Genomic DNA, 21,996 nt, shown 5'->3' with positions numbered 1-21,996 from the left:
ATGCAGATATCGTGTGTTGTCTAAATCCGCCCTATCCATCACATTAGGGTTGGAAAATACTTAAAGCAAAGCTTTGAGAATTATGCAGTTTATAGATGAGTCAGAGCACCATCACAGGTTTTCTAATTGTGCATGCAGGTTTCTAACAATCACTCTTTGAACTTCTTAGGAAGTAGAGTATATTGACTCTGTCCTCTTTAGGGCTAACAGCTGGGTGAACCTGCACACTTGCTGATGCTTATAAGAATTGTGCCCTTGGGAGGCAGAACTCCAGTTTTCAGTTTTGTAACGTGTTTTTTCAAACTCTTTTACTCTGGATTCTGCCACCTTGGTTAAGTCATAAAATTGCTCCGAGATGAAAAACACTGGAAAAACGCTAACTTCACCCCTTCCTTTTACAAGTGCTGATCATAGGGCTGAAGCACCTGGCTAAAGATTTCAAAGCTGATTGGTGACAAAATCAAAATTATAACTACCAGATCTCTGTCTTCCCTCTTTGTGTGGCGTCTTCTACCATTCCACGCAATCTCCCAAACATTTTTTTTTTTTTTTTGCTATTGCACAATAGGCTTATTTTTGTCTGTAGGTCCCCAATCAACGTTTTCGTTTTTTAAAAAAGATTAATATGCAGTAGATTCTTTGGCCTTGGGGTTTGAGATTCTTTCCAAGTCCTTGGTAGTATACTCTAAGTTTAGGCATTCCAAAGGCCTTTTGCAAGCATCTGTATTATGCAAATAACTTATGCATCCATGTTGCACCCTTTGTTGATGAAGTGGAATGTCCACTTAGCAAATGAACATTTACTTATGTACAGTAAAACACAGGAAGTGGTATTAACAGTCAGTTTAAGTGCCTCATGTATCATTGTTATTCTAACACAAGTTTAGATTCATTAAGAGGAAAGAATACAATTATCACCTAAATAGTTCCAACTCACAGTCCAGTTATTTAAGGCAGAGATCTATTTGTCTTGCAACTGTAAGTAAGGACTTAAGTGGATTTATAAGAATCCATACAGGACTTCTTTGAGAAAGAACAGCCCTTAGAATTCCACACTACAGAAATTAACTTGACTTCAGAGACTTAGAAGCTTAAAGTGCCCATAGCTTCATGCTCCCAATAACTTTCCAGTCAGAAAATTCAAAGCCAGAGGAAAAATTAAGCGTTAAAATAACTGAACTGTTGTCTCTGGCAGTCAACCAGAACGCAGATTACAATAACGATGGAAAGGGCAGGATTGAGACCCATAAAATCTCACATGGTGAGGATGTGTTCCCTTAGAAACCAAATGCCAGGACAAGGTGATACTGGAAATGTCAGTGAAGGGTATTTTGGCTAAAGGCAAGGAAGTCCTGCTTTACCTAGCACTCAGTAAAATCTCACATCTCGCTAAGTTGGAGATGGCGGCAGGGGCATGACCCACAGAGTGGGGAACAAGGGTGTGGTCCTTTGCTGTGCAGTGGATTTTTCTTTTTCTTTTTCTTTTGCCACATCTCTCTGGGCAAAGGGAATTTTCAATGAGAATAAAAAACTTTGCTGCCTCAGATGCCTAGGGCAGATCTTAATGCAAATTTGTGCCATTCTTTCTTTTTAAAAAATATTATTTTAAAGACATAGGATACAATTCAGGGTTAGGTATGCGAGTAGTCATTATACAGGTAAAGTTTGGGCCTCACTTCGGTCCCCACTTCATCTGGTTTGAGACCAGGTAACCTTCTTGATGAAGTATGCCCCCTATCCCAAGGCAGTTTCACACTACTGCCAATCTTTTTCTTGTAGTATTATGATAATAGTTCAGGGTCCACTTATGAGTGAGAACATCTGGTACTCAGTTCTTTGTTTTGTGCCATTCTAAAGCCTAGGTGCTTAACTTGAATCTCATTCCAGCTCACTCAAAATAAAAAAAAAATAACAAACATCTCAAAGCGAACACATCCAGTAATAGATAATTTAAGGCATTACCTCCAGAAAAACATTTTCGTTCAGGAAACGAAGGCTCTCCAATAGTTTAATTTCAGGCTCCAGCAGAGGCAGTGAAGGGAAACACTTTGGGCAAAGTGTGCTCTGAGCCTTTCAAAACACACCTCTTTAAGCAGCTGGTTTTCTGCTTTGACTGCTCATTTCGGAAGACCCTAAGAGTGCCTTGACCCCTTAGACCCAAGCAGCTGCTAGGACAACTCATACATGCCATATTTACTGGCATTTCAGTGGAACGCAGACTTATACCAGTTATTTACAATGGAAAGCAGATTTTCAGTGGAAAGCAGATTTATACCAGTAATTTACAAGTGTGTTACTGGGGTAACTGAACCGTTTTTTTCACTTGTCTCCTTTAGTAGAAGGGGCAAAAAAAAAAGTGACTGAAACTCAGCAGGTGTCCTTTCTCCTTAAAATTATATCATCGTAGTATGCCAAAACACTTGTTGTTGGAAGATGGCATAGAGAGACACTGAGGATGTATCCTTCCTTGTTAATATGAAGATAAATAAGAAGGCGCCATAACTAATTTCTAGGAATTGGTTTAGATGACCCATGTCTGGAAGTGAATTACTCTTCAGTGATCTGTAGGGGATTTTTGGCCAGTAGCCTGCAATGTCAGAAGAGGCGGCCAATGTAAGAAACAAAATTAAGTGTGAATTTGTGTGCAGCTCCAGCGTGTTGCTTATTAGGATACAGAGTTGGACGCAACCTCTGAGATAATTAAGTCAAAATTCTTCATTTTCAGAAGCAGCAGCTCAGGACCAGAAGGTTCAGGACTTGCCCAGACTTCTGGAGCTAGTTTTGGTCAAATTCTCTTTCCCATTTCAGTTCTCTTTCTGTTGTGTTCCCTTCTCCTCAGGGCTTCCTTAGAAACAAGAAAACAATTAGTAAGTTACCTAATTTTACTGGTCTTTATTATTTTTTAGGTTTAGAATATTAGCTACTTAGAGAAGGAACACCATTAGTCACATGGAACAACCCTGAGGCTCTTTTACAAGTGCTCTTAGCAGACTTCCAACTCACTATGAAAAGTTCCAGTTTAGGGACAGGCTGTGACTTTCATCTTTATGTCTCCTTGCATAATTACTGACACAAAGTGGGCATTAATTGACAATTAGATGAATGAATGAATAATAGATACATTTCTTTTTTAAAAAAGAAATCAAACCAGGAGTCTAGTGATAGAATTATGCAAACAAGCCAGAAATTTATATGTCGGAAACTGTTGTCTCATTCAAAGCGGTTTGAGAGAGAACACATACCCTCATGATGTGATCATTGCTGAAAACATTTTGGGAATGCAAATTTTGAAATTGCCTCTAGGTCTGTGGCACATGTTTTTGAACTTCCTAAAAACTGGAAATTTCTTATCCTGGGAGGGAATAGGTTTGTTTTTTGTTTTTTTGTTTAATATACTGACCAGAATTATTTAGAGGCAAGTGTGTTCAAAAGTAGCTCATCGTGTTAAGCTCTATTTTATTTCTGGTTGCTCTTCTCTGCTTTTAAGAAAAAAAAACAAAAACAAATAAACACAGAATTATGAGGTGTGGCTGAGTCTCACATATTGACTCTGCTCTCATTCCCAAAATAGGATTTCTAGAAAAATTGTTGGCAATTGTATTATATATTTGATTTGCCAAGAAAACAATATATGTTTAGGTATAGAAGTTCAGTTTCATCTAGAAATACATATTTTTTAACAGTACTGTATTACCTGATAGCCATATTTCTGATACATCTAATTTTTTTAGTGTTATGAATAACTTTAGACTATCCTAGTTAGCATGGAAACCATGCTGACTGAGGAGTTCTGCTTGTTTATTCAGTTAAAGTGAACATCATATAGAGAATCATTTTCTTGAGTCATTTTTCATGGTACGTGCTATGTAGACAGAAATAGGTTCTAATTCCATCTCTGCTACTCGCTAGTTAAATGATCCTGGTCAAATAAATCAGTTTTTGTATATTAACTGATTCACTGGGAATACTTATCCAGACAAAATATTTGTGTGGGAAAGGACAATTATGTGAAATAAATTATACAAAAGGTCTGTGGCATATCGTCCTTACCTATCTCCTATAAACTGATCCATTCATCTCCAAATAGGCTAGGAACCAAAACTTCAAGTCTCTCTGAAATATTTTTTAAAATCTGTTATCCAAGTAAATTTTTTTAAAAAAGCAAAACATGGTCAAAGAGCAATGTGCTGCTTTTATAGACTCTATGATTTTGAAACGTTTACCCTGGGTTACTAGTTCCTTCTAGGTTCCAACCATGTTGTTGAAATAAAAGAATCATTGTATTTTAAAAAGATAGTCAGTAGAAATTAAAAAAAAAATTAGAAAGGCTGTTTCCAAATATCCAGCGATTCCAACGATTCATTAAAATAGTTTTGTTTCCTTAGGAAAAAACTATCCACATATGCACAGTAATCACTTGGCATTTTGTAGGCTTAAGCCTTGGGGAGTTAGTGGTATTTGGCTCCTGACATGGAAGACTTTCTCTTGTCAGACAAATCCTTCCTCTGCACATTCTTGCTAAAGTGTGTTGTTGTTCCTGCCGGCAGGATGTGAAACAGTTGGGTATGGTGTGCACTGCCCAAGTTGGCTCTCCTGAGCATGGCAGCTCACCTCTCTGACTTAGCTCCCACTTCTGAATGTTAACCCATTCATTGTTTCTCTGAACTCCAGTCATTTTACCTGGGGAAAAATCTTTATGGCCACATAGTGGTGATAAGACATCTGTGTGCATCAAATACATCAATGTGTAGTCACTGGAGTCCTTTTGGTGGCTTCTTTACTCTTGCTAACATTTCTTCAGGGTCTTGCAAAAAAAAAAAAAAATGCATATTTCTGAGAGATTTGGATGTTGTTAGGAAGTGATTGTACGTTTTGAGGAAAATGCGAACTAGATTACATTGTGACCTTGATTCAGAAAATCTAGGTTCTGGTGATTTGCTGTTTAATCTCAGTGTTTTAAACTTGAAAGAATGTCACACCAGGCAGGTTTCATTCCAAGGAGCAAACACCCAGTGAAAACTGAATGTGGGAAGCACACAGTGAAATATTTAGGGAAAAAGGCAGAGGGTTGCTTGACAGTCACCAAGCACCATCATCAGGAGGAAGTTGAGGTACAGGAGCCATTGGAGGAGGAAGTGAGAACGCCGTGAAGGTCAGTGTAAGAGCCTGTCACTGCTCTAGTCTTGGGCTCCTGTTGTCTTCATGCTCACTCTTAATGTTTAAAAAATAGGCACATTCAGACTGAGCACTCTGGGCAGACATCAGGCCATTTGGATACTTTGAAATCTTTATTTCCATCAGTGATGTGGACTGTGAGGCTATAAATACACGTGCGTGAGCGCATGGGTGTGTGTGTGGGGGGATGTGTATGTGGTACATGGTTTGTGATATGTGTGTTGTGTGTGTGATGTGTGTGTGGTATGTGTAATGTGTGCAGTGTGTGTGTGGTATGTGTAATGTGTGCGGTGTGTCCTATGTGTGTTTGATGTGAGTTGTGTGTGTGTGATGTGTGTGTGTGATGTGTGGGTGTGAGAGATGTGTGGTGTGTGATATGTGTGTTGTGCGTGACATGTGTGGTGTATGGTGTGTGCAGTTTGTGTGTGGTGTGTGTTTTGTTTGATGTGTGTGTGTGATGTGTGGCATGTGTGTGTTCATTATAATTTGTGAAAATTGCCTCAACTCTATCTGAAGAACGTGTGGGTGGGAATGGTAGACATTCCCATGACCTGCCTGCTTGTGGGTATAACAGAGGCTCCCGTTCCATCTTCCTTGTTTGAGAGTCTTCAAGCAAATTTATTCAATTTTTATATTAATCATAAAGGAATTACCTTTAATACTTGGGATGGAGAGAGAAAAAAGTGCATGTTGTAATCATTCCAAATACATTTTATTTAAACAGAGGAGTCAATATAGATAGAACCATAGTTGTCTGCAATATCAAAAAGGAATATTTCAGTATAATATTTATAGAAATATGTAGAAATAGAGACATATGACATGTGCATGAAATATAAAAATACAGAGAACTGATGCAAGCATTGACAGAATTATTTTTTAAAAATAGATGGACATATTTTGACACATGACAGATTTTGCTTACTTTTTCCCCATTGCATATTAAAATGTGCAATTTTTCTATTAATTTATTTGTATCAACATTCAAAAAATTATTTTAAAAGATACAGTGTTATGTAGAACTTAGAAAACTAGAATTTTAAATAGATTGAGTAGCTAAAATGCAACTGCTATCAACTTAAAAAATTAAGATATTTTATGATTTCTATTATTGATCATAATACTATTTAAAATACTTATCAGTATTTACTGTTTTCAAACTTTTTACGTATATATTTTTAACTCATTTTATTTCATCTAGGAATTAATTACTATTAGTTGGTGGTAAAATACAATATTTTCTTTATTTAAAAAATTAGCCCAGCTGGGGCTCTTTTATTTAAAGAATAAATGTTAAGATGAAATAAATGGGGCAACTATATGCAAAGCCCCACTTTCACAAACTAATGTTGAGCTTGACATTAACAGAAAAAAGAAATCAGCTCAAAGATAATTATGAACACTTGTAGACAACGTTGCCACTCTGTAGATCAGTTTTAACTTCCTTTCTGTGTAAAAACATGCTTCTTTCTAACGTGCCAGAGTGTGTCTGCATGGCAGAAACAGTGTATGTTTTGAATAAATATACATAAATATACATGCACACAGAGAAAATAGCACTGTGATCTGACTAACAAACCATAATAATCATTTAATTTTATAATGAAATTTAAAGCTAGGAGTGTTTTTAGGAGTCATTTAGTTCAGTCATCTTGTTTTATACACCCCCTATGTTACTGTAGTGTTTTTGCTATTGAAGTTCAAATCTGTGTAAAAGATTATAAGAAGGAAAGCCACTCAGTCATGACTATCACCTACTCTTCCGCAGGCATATTCACTCACAAGGAATGAATGATCTATTCATCAACAAATGATCACCATATTGACACAAATTTTAAGTAAAAAGCCGTACTTACAAGTAGCCGCCCAAAATGATAACTTGCAAGCTCATAATATTCCTGAACATTTCAGGAGCAACATATTCATTGCTGGGGAAAGGGTTCGGTTTTATTGGATGGCGCATTCATGATTTGGGGCTATAGATTTTGAAGCCAGTGATTACACTAGAAGCATAGAGTCTGGGTTATGTGTTTTGCTAACATTTGCAGAACTAGTGAGTATTCTGGAATGATTTTATCTTTTTCTAGTCACATTCATTTTCCAGCACGCCTTTTTTTTTCCTGAAGTAGGAAAAAGGATCAGGTTTTGTAGATATGCAGATGATGTAGAAAGCTTATTTGGTCACTAGAATATTACATGCTGTAATCTTTAGCATTATCTTTTTATGGATAATTCACATCAAAGTTGTAGATAATAAAACTAATATGTGTTGAGTAAAAAATGTTTGGGAATATTGAAACGCAGAGATAAGAAAGTGACAATTAACTACACACTTGCTACCCAGAAAAACAATTCCAAATACGACATTTGGTGAATTTTTTTTTCCACCCGAGATATCCTTTCCTGCCTTTTCCCAACCATAAATGCACAGGCATATCTCCACCTTCGTGTTCTTATTCTGACTCCACCACTTACATGCTTTGTGTCTTTTGACAAGTTACTTAACTTTTCTGTGCCTTAGTTTTTGCAACTTACCATATGGGCAATAATAATAACAACCATGTGATTTAAGTGTAAAGATTAAATGTGGTAATCAATATAAAGCTTTATAAGAGTGTCTGCCCTTATGTATTTATATTAACTATTATCATAGTTCTGATCATATATTTTAAAAATAATTTAGATGATCAAACCTTTCACATTCTTATTTGAAAAATACTAGCCATTGCTAGTAGTTTGCAATATTTTCAGTAAGTCATAGGAATACGTTTCTCCCTCTGTGATAATGGTGGTAAGTGGAACATTTGAAAAATATGTTCCATGCAAAATGGATCTTCACACAGACTTATTTTGTCATTTTAGTTTGATTTTTGAGAAATGAGTTCAGCACATCTGCCAAATCCTTTTGTAGAATGCTACATTCCTGTTTTTTATTTTAGTTTATTTCATTTATGAAAAACTCTTTCTCTCCACCTCCCCCTGAAGACAGTTCCATCTCCTATCCCTCCCTCCTCCCTATCCTAAACTATAATACTGCTGAACATTAAGTTTTTCAAAGTAAACTAAAAAGGGGAAGCAAAGCTAGAAGGAATCTGTCACTCTTTTTTAAAGTCATTCTCCTGTTGGCATAGCTGGATTCAAAAATAAGAATGATGGGACAAAACTCCGTTTTGAAAGCATACCATTGGATAATGGACGTTTTTGCTTGTTCGCCAAATTCGGAATCACAGACTTATGACTTTTTTTTGAGTGTGGGAGAGGTGCAACTGGTTTGGGGCGGGCAAAGATGGAGCAGAGCAGATGAAGAGGAATCAGTTTGCAAACATATGTTAATATTTAGATTCTTTTTTTTTTTAAGTGAAAACTTAACGAGTTAATGTGTTTTTACAAACTGTCTTTGATACTGTGTTTTGTTTATTCCATCCCAGAAGAAGTTAGCGGTATACAGCAAGATGCAGGACTCTCTGGAAGTCACCCTTCCCAGCAAACAAGAGGAGGAGGAGGAGGAGGAGGAGGATGAGGAGGAGGAGGAGGAGAAAGACCAGCCTGCCGAGATGGAGTACCTTAACTCTCGCTGTGTCCTTTTCACTTATTTCCAGGGAGACATTGGGTCAGTAGTGGATGAACACTTCTCAAGAGCTTTGGGCCAAGCCAGCACCTTCCATCCAGAATCTGCCATTTCAAAAAGCAAGATGGGGCTAACCCCCCTGTGGAGAGGTAAGAATTCAATAGCAGATGCGCTCCAGGGCACTGTCTCTGTTTCGCAACCGCCTGTACCAGGTTCCAGCTGGAGACTTGCCCCCGGAGGACGGATATCCACTTGCTTTTTAATTTTTAAGGACAGCGAGGAATTTCTTTCAGACAAACAGCTGGATCGGTTTTGTCACATGTGGAATGCAGGGTTGGAAAGGATGCAGTCACACCCCTTAAATTCCTCACGGAAAGGAGTGATACAACCGGCTGCTCGAGCCCAGGAGCACCATTGCTCAAGTCCCGATGGCCCAATTTGGAGCTCTCCATCACAGGCGTGCCTCGATCTGCTTTTAAAGAACGAGCTTCTGCTCATTCCAGTGGGTGCTGCGTGGTGACACAGAGGCCTGAGTCTGACACAGGATACAGATCTCGAAAGCCTTCTGTGATCTCTTCTTGCTAGCTCCCTCTGTCCTGATTCCTTGTGGTGTTAACTCTTTGTGATGGGCGACCCTGGCGGTATCGGCTGTGTCTACATGGTTTAAACTAGCGTTTTTAATCTCGATAAAGAACAGTCTGGTGGACTCTTCTTCTTTATTTCCTTCTATATTGAGGTCACAGAGATGTGTTTAAAACTGATTTCAGGCTCATGGAAAATTACTGGGTGATGTCTAAATCAGGGTAATTACAAGGTTAGAGGGAAAAAAAATAACACATCATTCCAATGGTAGCTTCAGAGAACTGTGTTACAGTTGTTTGTTCCACACTCATATGGTTATAAGAATGAGCTAGGAAACCGGTTCCCACTGTGTGATTTTCCTGACCAGAGCTGTTGTTAAAATGGCAGGTTCTTGGCCCCAGCCCAGACCTGAGGAATTAGAACTCTGGGGTGGGGTCAACTGTGGCATCCAGCCCTCCCAGTGACGTAGATACAGTCTCAGGTGTGGTCATCACTGATCAAGTGCTGTTGGAGACAGGTTGCTTACCTGGAGTCTGTCGCACTGGAATCTCCAGAGGGAGGTGTGGGCATTACTCTTGGACAAGTGTCCTGGGTGATTCCTAGGGAAGGCTGGCCACTTGTGGTCTGGGGAGGTGAGCAGGGCTGGGTGGCCCCCCGCCAAGCAGCAAAAGGATGGCTCTGCTCAATCATAGGAGGGGTCCAGGCCAGGCAAGTCCTGGACCTGACCTGTAGATACAGTGATGTTCTTTCTTTCCTTTCTCTCTCCCTTTTTTCCTTCTTTCCTTCCCTCCTTCTTTCTTTCCTTCCCTTCTTTTCTTTCTTTGTTTTTCTTCTTAGTAAATATGAACAACACTGACTAAAAAGGGGAAGGTGGAATGCAAATCAAATGTCTGAGGCCCTGATGGAAGTAAATTAGAAAACATAATCCTTCTTTGATTAGGAAATATTATGGACTTCCTATAGAAATGGAGGTGTAGTTCTTGGAAGCCTGAGATGCTTATGTAATCAACTAATGTCCTCTCTGACAGCACATGGTGAAGAATTTTGATGATTTGTGGAGGAAGAAAGTAGGAAAACATCAGTGGATTTAGATGGCTTTCATAAATAATTTGATATAGCAATAGTAAATCCTATCAGGAGAATCAGTCCCAGGAGACTAATAAATACAATGTCTACTCCTCTTAGCACACTGGCATACATGCAGCCTAAGTTCTTATTTAACCTGAAAAATGAGAACTTGGAGCCCCAAATTATTTCTTGGTGTGAGAGTAAATGTCTATAGTATTATAATCAGAAGAATTTTAAGCAGGATGTATACGTGAGGAAAAAAAAAAACCTATAACAATTCAGCACTTCCTAAGTAATTTGCATGACATATTACAGAAGACCTTTAAACAGATGTTAAATTTTAGCATAGAAAGGGTGAATAAAGGCTGGGTGTGGTGGATTATACCTATGATTCCAGCACTTTGGGAGACTATGCCAGGAGGGTTATTTGAAGTCCAGGAGTACAGGTCCAGCCTGGGCAACATAGTGAGACTCCATCTCTTAAAAAAAAAAAAAAAGCCAGATATAGTGGTTCTCACCTGTAGTCACAGTTATTTGGGAGGCTGAGGTGGAAGAATTGCTTGGACCCAGGGGTTTGAGACCAGCTTGGGGAACATAGTGAGACTCCATAGTAAAATAGTGAACGTTGTGGTTCATGCCAAACCTGTCATCCAGATATTCAAGAGGCTGAGGTGGGAGAACACTTGAGCCCAGGAATTTGAGGTTACAGTGAGCTATGATCACAGCACTGCAGTCCAGCATGGGTGACAGGGTGAGACCCTGCTTCAGAGAAAGAGAGAGAAAGGGTGAATAATGGTAATGTTCTAGTAGCTATTATTAGAATTTTCTTAGCATCAACTTAAATTTGGTCTTCAAATCTGGTCTCTTGTTTCATTCATTGACTTGCTGGCAAATATTTATGAAGCTTCTACCATGTGTCAGGTTCTAGGTACCTGTTCTTTATCAGTGAAAGGGACAGCCCAGGGCTCTACACTCATGGAGCTGACATTGTGGTGGTAGAGACAGGTAAGAAACAGATATAATGACATGCAAGGGGTTATTCTACTTGAGGCGATAATGAAAGCCCTCTCTGACACAGTGACATTGGAGCAGAGACCTGAAGGAAATAAGAGCACTCACCACGTGGGTGTCTAGGGAAAAATAATTCTGCACAGAGGGGGCAGCCAGTGCAAAGGTCCTGAAGATGGCCTGAGCTTAGAATGTTCAATGAGAAGCAAAAATGCAGGTGTGAGCGGAATGAAATGAAAAGTGATAGGTAGAGGACAGATGTTTTAGAGGTTTTTTCTGTCCACTTATCAGAGTGTTCAGGAGAACACGTCCTGTTTAATTTATGTCCCTGCTTCTCCCACTGAGTCTACAAATATTGTATCTAGTTATCACACATCAACATCTCTTGTGCTCAAGATGATGTATTTCTACATGGAAAGTCTGAAATAAACAGGAATTGAATGACTGAAGTGAATGAACCAAGTTCATGCCAGATACCCAGAATTAGAAGACAAACAAATCTTTAATAGAAAATTTCCTGCTACTAAGTTATATGAAATCTGTTGGCATAGGTTTCTTATTCACAAAAGATGGGGGTTAGATTAAATAATTGCTGAAATCTTTTCTTCTGTAAAGTTCTGTGTTTTCAAATGTAGGATTTACTTTTCATTTGCGAGTGGAACTTTGCCATAGTTGCATCTAGTTGTGAATTAGCCAGTTTCAGATCAACACACAAAACATGGATAGGATTCAGAGGAGAGCCACAAAATGTAACTAAAAATGTAGAAAGTGTCCTAAAGAAGAGGCACCATAAAATGAGATCTACATGTTCATGGAGAGAGTTAGTGAGAATTTCATATTATTTGGCAAAACTACACAGGATTGGAAAACGCAGTCTCTGCAGTCTGTTCGTTTTGGATTCAGGTCCTGGCTTTATTACTTTCTGGTTGCCATGTGATCTTGGATTAATAACTTACAATCCCTCTTAGATCAATGCCCTCCCCTGTAATATGTGTTTCTTGATGCCCATCTTCTAGAGTTATGGTAAAGGCTTTTTTCAATAATGTATGTGAATAACTTAGCACCAAGCCTGACTCAGGTGCTAAATGAAAATCAGATGCCTTTTCTCTTTCCCCTTGGGAAGTTTCCACTCACTTATCATATAAGAAACAAACCTTGAGTCTTATCCAGAAACACTATTTTCTGGAAGTTTGTATTTTCAGTACCAAACAGTCTTGGATATCATAGGCACTAAAGGATATTTATACGGTGATGGCCTCAGCAATGATACTTCATAAAGGAGCTGCTGACCAGCTCTATTAAAAGGGTCTAGTTTACAGCATGAAGTGAACATGGTAAAACGGAAAGGTGTTTGACTGCAGAATGCAGAGAGTGCCAAAAAAAAAAAACATGAATACACATTTTGAGTATGCCATTTGCTCAAAAGATGGCATTAATCAAATGAATGCTAGCGTCCCTATGTGACAGGCTGGACAGTCAAAGAAAATAGCAGAAGCACGGTTGAGAGAGTGTCGTACTACTCATGGCTACCGTAACGTAATTCAAATTCAGAAAGTAATACACAGATAACATTGCTTAAATGTGTATACATTTTTTGACCACCCCCCCATATATTTCCACAGTCAATCTTTATTTTTTTTTTTTCTTTATTTTTTTTTTTTGAGTTGGAGTCTCACTCTGTCGCCCAGACTGGAGTGCAGTGGCTGCTCCCGGCCACCGCAGCCTCGACCTGCTGGGCTCCGGCGATCCTTCCGCCTCAGCCTTCCGAGTAGCTGGAATTACAGGCGTGCGCTACCACGCCCAGCTGATTTTTTGATTTATTGTAGAGATGAGGTCTCCCTGCCCAGGCGGGTCTCGAACCCACGGGCTCAGGCAATCCACTCACCTCAGTCTCCCAAAGGCGCGGGATTATAGGCTGAGCCACCGAGCCCGGCTCACAGTCAATCTTTAGGTGAAGGTTAGTGCATGTCAACTAATAATGGAGTCATGGTCTTACGTTGTATGCATATTTTCCTGATAAAGCTAGGAAAGTTCTTTCTAGGTTTTTTGCAGCTGCTGAGCAAACAATTAATAATAGGAAATATTTGTACTAAGATTGTGTTTTCTGGAGACTTTTTAGATGGCAAGGTGGAGGCTCTAAAACATTTCACTATCTCATTTTTTTCTTTTAATATAGTTTTTATTATTTTCAAAATTAAGTAATAAAATACTTATTTTAAGTTAGATATTAAATTTTATCTTCCTTAATTTTTTTGCCCTTAGTATTTAAAAAAATTTTAAGAGATATTTAGAGTCAATGTAAAAAAATATTCCAGCTGTTATGAACATGAGAGAAATGCTTGATGTTCCAAATGTTAAAGTGTCTCATCCTAAGAGACAATTTTGATCTAAACCTGACGGTGAGATTATTGAGTATGGCTTGGGTGGGTTGTCTTGGTCAATGTATCAATTTCATCATTTTCTTTTTGGTTCAGAAATAAACGTGTGTGCATAATGTTTTTTAATCCCAAATGCAAATTGAACCAAATTATATTTAGGCTTTTTGTATGTGTTAGACTGTCAGTGTTAATATCTGCCAAGTATTAGTCAACATTGTCCAAATATCAAATAATATTGACTCCAGAGTCACCATGGAGTGTTAATAGCATTCAGTTCCATTGCCTCTACTAACCTAGAGAGTAATATTGCATGGAAATAGCTCTTGCAGCTTTTCATATGGTTTCTCATCCAGCAAATGTGGCTGTGATTAAGTACTTGTAAGCAAAGTCATGTAATGAAAAAATTTACATACATATGAAATAAGCACACTGATTCTCAGGCATGAAACAAAGCATATCATCTGTTCCTTTGTATCAGTATTTTTTTCTTCAAACAAGCAAGATACCAAATAGTGATTCTGAAGTACAAACTTCTTCATAAATTTATTTTCTATTCAATAATGTTTCACTCGCAAACTGCAAACTTTTTTTTTTTAAGGACTTCATAGATCTCTGCAAACTTCATATTAATCTCAAGAGACATACCAACTGGGAAAATATTAAGTTGCTCTTAATTTTACTTTTCCCTGGAGCATTTTAAAACTTTGTTCATTCTTGACGGAATGCATTTTCAAAAATAGATTTCTGCTTTCAGTAATGCTGTGCTCACTAATCATTGTATAATACTTCATAAATAGACCAAATAGTATTTTGGGTAAGGAATTTGTTCATCATTCACATTTGTGCATGTGTATTCAAATTACACAAGCATCTATAAAATAAGATATACAATAAGATGTAAATAGAAGAAATAAAAACATCCCAAGAATTGGAGTATACTCTCTGTACTTTTGAATTTTAATAGGGGATTTTAACAGGGAGACTGTCTCTGGCATTGTGCATTGGGGTTCGGCAGTTTTCATGGTAGGATTCCAGCACCTTCAGGAGATGGAAGCAGTGAGTAGAATGAAGAGTTTGGCCCCAGAGATGGGAGTTGTGAGAACAGAGTAGCAAAACTGAGCTGTGTCATATCAGGAGCTGCTCTAAACTCCTTGTGTGGGTTTTAAGCTTTAAGCATTGTCAGCTTTCATTGTGTGTGTGACAGAAATATTCTACAAATGGTCATCACCTAAGGCAAATTGAATTTTCTTCTCACAGCTTGTATAGTTTTTCTTCTTGTCATTAGTAGAATTTTTCATATGTCAAAAAGAGCTATTTGCTAAATAAAACTTATTTACCTAGATGCCAGTAAGTTTGCTTTTAAGTGCTACTTTTTGATGAATCGTGATGGTCATAAGATAAAGTTATTCAGTTCCAAGTTTCCTGGGAATATCTGAAGACTTGAAGAGTAGGCACTTCTATCTTTTGCCTTTTGAAGAACATCGTTTTCTGGATTTTTTTCCAAGGTCTTTGAGGTCCATGGAGATGCTGTGAGGTAGAGACTTGACTGTGAGACTGTGAATAGCTTTGTCCACAGGAGAGATGGGGCAGAAGATAGCTCTGAGCAGGGCTGAGGCGGAGAGAGTGGAAAGGCGGGCAGTGTTCAGAGCATGAGAGAGAAGATGCTGGAACACCACAGTGAGAACCTGATCATGTTAACCGAATGATATCTGGGGTGGTCGATGTCAGATCTTTAAAGCTTTTCCCAAGGCAAGAAAACAATGTAGCGGAAGTGTATGTAGTGAAAACATAGATATGTCAGATTTTTGAATACTCCTAATTCAGAATACTTCATAGGATATTTTTCATTCAATGGAAAGACTTGCATGGAACCCAGGATGAAAATACTTAGACGTATATGACTAATGCCCTGAGCATTAGTATGTATCTTATCTTTATGTATATATAGAAATAGTCTATAGGACATTTCACAGAATGATGGAAGGATTACTCTTGAAGATAATTTGAATTCATTGAATTCGCACACCTCATTTTTGATGAAAGGAAGTAAGCCATAGAAAGAACAGCAACAGTTCATGTGGGGTAACGGGTTGAGATAGGGCAAGGGCTAGAATCAAAACTGAGCTCCTTAGTCTTTGAGACCAGTGCTTGTTGAGTTACACAGCACTATAGGCAGCAGGCTAAATGTGGCGGGCTTGATCTTCCTGCACAGAGATCTGACTGTGGATCTTCCTGGATTAAAACGCTTCAAAGCCCACCAGATCCCTCAGGATAGAGCCCATGTTCAGTAAGGTCACACCACCGGCTTCTTCTTACTTCTGTCATCTCATTTTTCCTTTTTTTTTTTTTTTATCTTTTGCCTACTGAGCTCTTTTTGTCCCTCAAATGTGTGTGTGCGTGTGTGTGTGTATGTGTATGTGTGTACGTACGTACCATATAGCCTTTTCTCCCATGCTGGTTCATTTACCTAAAACTTTCTCCCCCACCAAGTCACAGAGCTGTATTTAATTATACAACCTTTCAGTTTCCATGTCATCATCATATTCTTAGACTGGTTGGGTTCTCTCTCTCTCTCTGTCTCTCTCTCTCTCTGTATTTCCTGTTGTGAGAACAACTCTCGCATCACATTGCCCATGTCTGTTGACTTGTCTGTCCCTCTGCAGATTGTGACTAAAAATAATGCCTCTCTGGTTATCCCTGACCCCTCTGTGTTTGGTGCCTATTAGGTCACTTATAAATATGATGATTGAGTAGAGACATTGAATTGATGCAGAGTTTTGGGAGAGTTCTCTCTTATTTATTGTTAGTGCTATTCTTTGATATTTCTTCTCCCCCATACTCCCCCTCAAACTCATTACCTCTACTGGAAACTCTTCCACTCAAGGGTTTCTGTTAATCTTCACCGACTTCTGGATGTTGAGGTTTAGTTACGGTTGTGCCCTCTTGTGGCATGTTATGAAGAGTACCAGCCATTGGCCACTTTGCCCCCCCACCCCCCCGGCTTCAAAGCCCAGTCTCATATTTGCCAGTGCCAGTCTTAGGCTTCCCTGTCTTGATGTTCTCATCCCTAAAATGGTGATAATAACAATATCAACCCCATAGGGCCGACATGAGAATCCTATGAGATTATCCATGAAAAGCCTCTGGCCTTGTGTTGGGCATTTGGCACTGTCATTAAACGTTAACCATTATTATTCTCAAGCTGGAGACATTCGAATCTTTACAGACAAAAAAAAAAAAAACCCGAGCCTGGAATACACTCTTGTTAATGGAAAATGAGTACTGGTGAGCATAATTAAGTACTGTTACTTCTGTTTGTTACTTTGAGCATTCAGTTGTTTAGTTTGCATGAGTGTTGTATTTGCAGTTAAAAGAGATTGGTAAAAATTGTCATTTCCAACCTGCATAAAACTCATCTGTGCCATAAACTTTCTTTACCAGAAAAGCGGGTGGTAGTTATGACCTCCGGCAGGACCTAATGACCACAAGACACCCAGAGGGAAATGGGGTTTTGAACCCCCAAATTGCAAGCCTTAGCAGAGAACTGACCACATAAGCTCAGCAGAACACACGCACATGCACACACACAGCACACACTCCTTCAGCATTTGGATCCTGTGCATGGAGTTGGCACGGGAACCCCGAGATTAACCTGGTGTCGGCTCACCCCTGTGTGGGGCGGCATATGAGTGCAGGCCAATTCTCCTGCTTGTCGGCTGTGACTGAACAAATAGAGGCAAGTCTGTCCCAGAACGGAATCACATGTCAATAACATTTTTTGTATTTTCTGTCTTCTCAGACAGCTCAGCTCTCTCAAGCCAGCGGAGTAGTTTCCCAACCTCCTTTTGGACCAGCTCTTACCAGCCCCCGCCTGCACCCTGTCTGGGGGGAGTTCACCCCGACTTCCAGGTCACCACACCCCCTGGCACCTTTTCTGCAGCCGACCCCAGTCCCTGGCCAGGCCACAGCCTGCATCAGACTGGCCCAGCCCCTCCCCCTCCCGCGTCTGAGTCCTGGCACTATCCCTTGGCATCTCAGGTGAGCCCGGCCTACAGCCATGTGCATGATGTCTACATGCGGCACCACCACCCCCATGCCCACATGCATCACCGCCACCACCACCACCACCACCCACCACCCCCTCCTGCTGGCGCTGCCCTCGATCCGTCCTACGGGCCCCTGCTGATGCCCTCCGTGCGTGCGGCCAGGATTCCTGCTCCCCAGTGTGACATCACAAAGACAGACCCGACTACAGTCACCACTGCTACCTCAGCGTGGGCCGGAGCCTTTCACGGAACAGTGGACATCATGCCAAGTGTGGGCTTTGACACAGGTGGGCTGCTGGCATTTCCTCCTTTCCCTACGAAATGAAAAAGTCAATTTAATGATCGTGGATTTTTTTTTTTTAAATCGTTTCTTTCTTATCTGTAAAGTTAAACTTCGCCAGTGTGTTGACAGAACCGTTTTTCAACGATGCCTGTGTTCCTGCAGAAACTGGTATGACTTGGTCTTGAAGCTCAGCCAGAGAAGGGTCTCAGAGCTGTTCTGCATCTCTTAGCCTGGTTATCTGTTCCTTTGAACTGGAATCGCCGGGACCTTGTGTTTACAAAAAGTTGAGCACATGTTTTAAATCTCCCATGTCTTGCGCTACCGTGTGTAACAGCCAATAGGATGCAGAAATAGTGAGCAACCCTCAGTTTTCTGTCCTTTGGTTAGGCCTTATTTATGGCTTATCAAACAAACGGCTTTCTGAAATACGGCCTGTAGTCCAATCATTTGAAAAATAATTAGGGATCATATGATAAGAATGGATTTTTCTTCCTTTCTCTTTCCTTCTCTCTCTGGCTTTTTTTTTTTTTTTTCCTTTTTTCTTTTCTTCCCTTTCCTCCTCCTTCTTCCACCTCCTCCTCTTTCTTCTTCTCTCTCTCTTTCTCTGGTTTAAATAATACAAGACTAAAAGACTACTATAAAATTTCTATTCAACAGATTTAGAAAAAAATAGTAAGGAAAATATTTCTTCACAGAGCATTCATCTCCACTCTGGAATTCACTAGTTCCGAAGGTCATGATGTTAAATGTCTGAGCTTGATTTTTGGAACAGACTAGTCATATTCATAGTATTAATAGTTCTCGTGAAATCTCAGGCACCGGAGGCTGAAAAGACGGTTCAAGTCAATGAAGGTACCCCCAGAGTCCACATTCCAGTCACCCCGCTCCATCTCCAGTCCCAGTTTCTTTTGCTAGAACACTTTGCAATGCACTAGAACTTGCCAGAAGTTTAAAGAAACTCTCCTTGCTTAGTTTTTCTGTAGTGTGGAGAATCTTTACTGGGGTGCTGGTTCACAACAGAGAATTCCCCAGAGTAACCAATGCTCAGCACCACTTTGTGTTCACTTTGCCGAGAGTGGGCATTCTTATCTTGGCGAACTGCCCTCCACTGGCCGCTGCCCTGCCTCACCCATTTCAGCTTCCTGTTGAGATTCTAGGTTCAAGCTGCTTTTCTAAACAAAATCTCAGGGGACTTGGTTGTGCCTCTCCAGAAGAGGAGTGTGTGATGGGACTAACCAGCATAGGGTTTCCCTTCATCCTTTGCCACATTCTAACAGAATTAATTGACTCGAGTCATTTGATGCCTGGGGCCAGATCTTTAATAAGACTCTCAGTTTGGTGCTGTCCTCATGGGCCACCAGTCTCAGGGGGCTCTTCTCTGCCCCATGGGGTACCTGTGTGACCAGAGGATCAGAGTTCTCAGCAGGCGAGGAATGTGTTCCTCCTCTGTGATTTCTGTCAGTGAAAGGAGAAATGGGTGTGATTGCTTGTTGCCGTGTTTCTAATTCCCTGTCACATTTTTGCCTACTCTTGTGCTTTTTAACTTTGATGTAAGCTCGATTCACCGACTCATTCAGAATTGCAGCTTGAAATAGTCTTATCAAGATAAAAAGTCATCTTCCTACCTTTTGGAAGTAGGGAAAAGAGGGTTTTTTCTCTCTGAAAAATTTTGAGAGGGCCCATTCACATATGAGTAGCTAAGGGAAGAGCCTTCATTTAAGTGAGACAGCCATAAGGCTTCTCAAAGTCCAGGTACCTGGACTGGTACAATGTAAGTCATTTTCATATTTGATTAGAAGATAAATACATTAATCCAACAATCTTGAGAGCCATTTGGTAAAAGACATGCCATTTTCATTAGCAGAAGAATGGTTTCGTAGTCATTTCAGGCTGCTGTAATAAACTACCATAGACTGAGTGACTTAGAAACAACAGAAATTTATTTTTACAGTTCTAGAGGCTGGGCAGTCCAAGATCAAGGTGCTGGAAGATTTGGTATCTGCTTTCTAGATGGCCATCTTGTCTCTGTAAATTCGATATGGGAAAGAGACAAATGAGCTCTCAGGATCTTTTTTATAAGGGCACTGACCCCATTCATGAGGGCTCCACCTCTTCCTACCATTACCTTAGGTGTTAAGATTTCAACATCTGAAACATTTAGTGAACTTGCAAATAAGTCATTTTAAGAAATGCATTTTTACTTTGTAGTCATTTAAAGAAACTAAGGACATCTTGAAATCCAGAAAGTTGAACATGATAGAATGTTTAGCAACAAAAGAAAGTTTTATAGCGTCATGTATAGTATAATCCAGGGATCAACACATTTCTTTCTTTCTATTCAGGAACAGAAATATTGTGTGCTTTAGCCATGCCGTGTCATTTAGTCTCTGTCACCACTACCTAACTCTGCTCTTGTAGTACAGAAACAGCCATAGACAGAACTCCCATGAGGGTCATTGTAGTCCAGTAAAACATTACGGGTGGACGCTGAGACTTGAATTTTACATACTTCTCAAGTGCCATGAAATACCACATTTTTTTTTTTTTTTTTCCGGTCTTCTTCCTTTTCAGTCACTTAAAAATGTAAACCTACTTTTTTCATTCTTTTTGAATGGGCTGTATATAAACAGGTGGTGGGCCAGTGTGGGCCTGTGGGTAGTTTCTGATCCCTAGGATAGTTCCTGTGTATCATTCTTATCTTCTGCACAAATATTCCTAGGTGCAGGCACATGCATTCCAGTGAAAATTATCTGGAAGTTTGTACTCAAACTTTTTTTTTGAGTTGGAGTTTCACTCTGTCACCCAGGCTGGGGTGCAGTGGCATGCTCATGGCCACCCCAGCATCGACTTGCTGGGATCTGGTGATCCTTCCACCTCAGCCTTCCAAGTAGCCAGAACTACAGGCATGCACTACCATGTCTGGGTAGTTTTTGATTTATTGTAGAGATGAGGTCTTTCCAAGTTGCCTGGGCTGGTCTCAATCCCATGGGCTCAGGCGGTCCACTCGCCTCAGCCTCCCAAAGTGCTGGGGTGACAGGCTGAGCCACCAAACCCCGCCAATACCCCAACTTTTAATGATAGCTACTGCTGGTAAGTTAGTGGGTGACCTGAGTTTTAAACTCAGACTGCCCAGCTCTGTCATCTCCAAAAAAAGAACCAAAAAGCAAATAACAAGTAGACTTAATTCTCCCGGAATCTCAACTTCCTTATCTGTAAATGATGCCTTATAGGATCATTTTGTATATTAAATTAGTTCCTGAAGTAAAGCATTTACACATGACACATAGCATATACTCTATAAATTCTAGCTGTTAAGGAGAAGATAGACTTTCCCCTTTTTCTAACTTAAAAAAATTATTGTGTAGAAATACTTCACAATAACTTAAAGCTCACTATTTTAAGAAGTACTGCTCAGTGGTCTTACAGCAGATTCACAGAATTGTGCAACCATCCCCACTGTCTAATCTTAGAACATTTTATCACCTCAACAAGAACCCCTATACCTTTTAGGCATCACTCTCAATTGTCCCCCAAGCCCCCATGACTGGCAACTAATAATATATTTCTGCCCCTATTGGTTTTCTTGTTTTGGACATTTCATACAAATGGAATCATAGGCTATGTGGACTTCTGTGTCCTTTTTCACTTAACACAGTTTTTAAGGTTCATACACAGTGTGGTATGTATCATAAGTTAATTACTTTTTAGGGGTAGGGATGATTCTGTTGTATGCATAATAACACATTTTGTTATTATTACAGTATTATTCATTCACTGATTGATGGATCCTTTGTTTTCACTTTTTGGCTAATATGAATAATACTGCTATGAACACTCATGTACAAGTTTTTGTGAACATGTTTCTTTTTTTTTTTTTTTTTTTTTTTT

The 21,996-nt window shown here is 39.6% G+C and overlaps 1 protein-coding gene across 1 annotated transcript in view; it reads left to right on the top strand.

The window, feature by feature from the left end:
• The first annotated feature begins 8,606 nt into the window (after positions 1-8,606).
• VGLL3 (vestigial like family member 3) overlaps positions 8,607-21,996 on the top strand; it is a 31,275-nt gene continuing 17,885 nt past the window's right edge. The window contains exons 1-2 of the mRNA XM_021710570.1: positions 8,607-8,892; positions 17,579-18,112. Of these exons, the coding sequence (XP_021566245.1) occupies positions 8,628-8,892; positions 17,579-18,112 (799 nt within the window). The 5' untranslated portion in view covers positions 8,607-8,627. The remainder of the gene's footprint in view (positions 8,893-17,578; positions 18,113-21,996) is intronic.

The sequence above is a fragment of the Carlito syrichta genome, unplaced genomic scaffold (assembly GCF_000164805.1).
Source record: "Carlito syrichta isolate Samal-C Ts95f unplaced genomic scaffold, Tarsius_syrichta-2.0.1 Scaffold289991, whole genome shotgun sequence".
NCBI classification, from domain to species: Eukaryota; Metazoa; Chordata; class Mammalia; order Primates; family Tarsiidae; genus Carlito; species Carlito syrichta.
The sequence above is the reverse complement of the archived record's forward strand: the minus strand, read 5'-3'. Positions and strand labels throughout refer to the sequence as shown.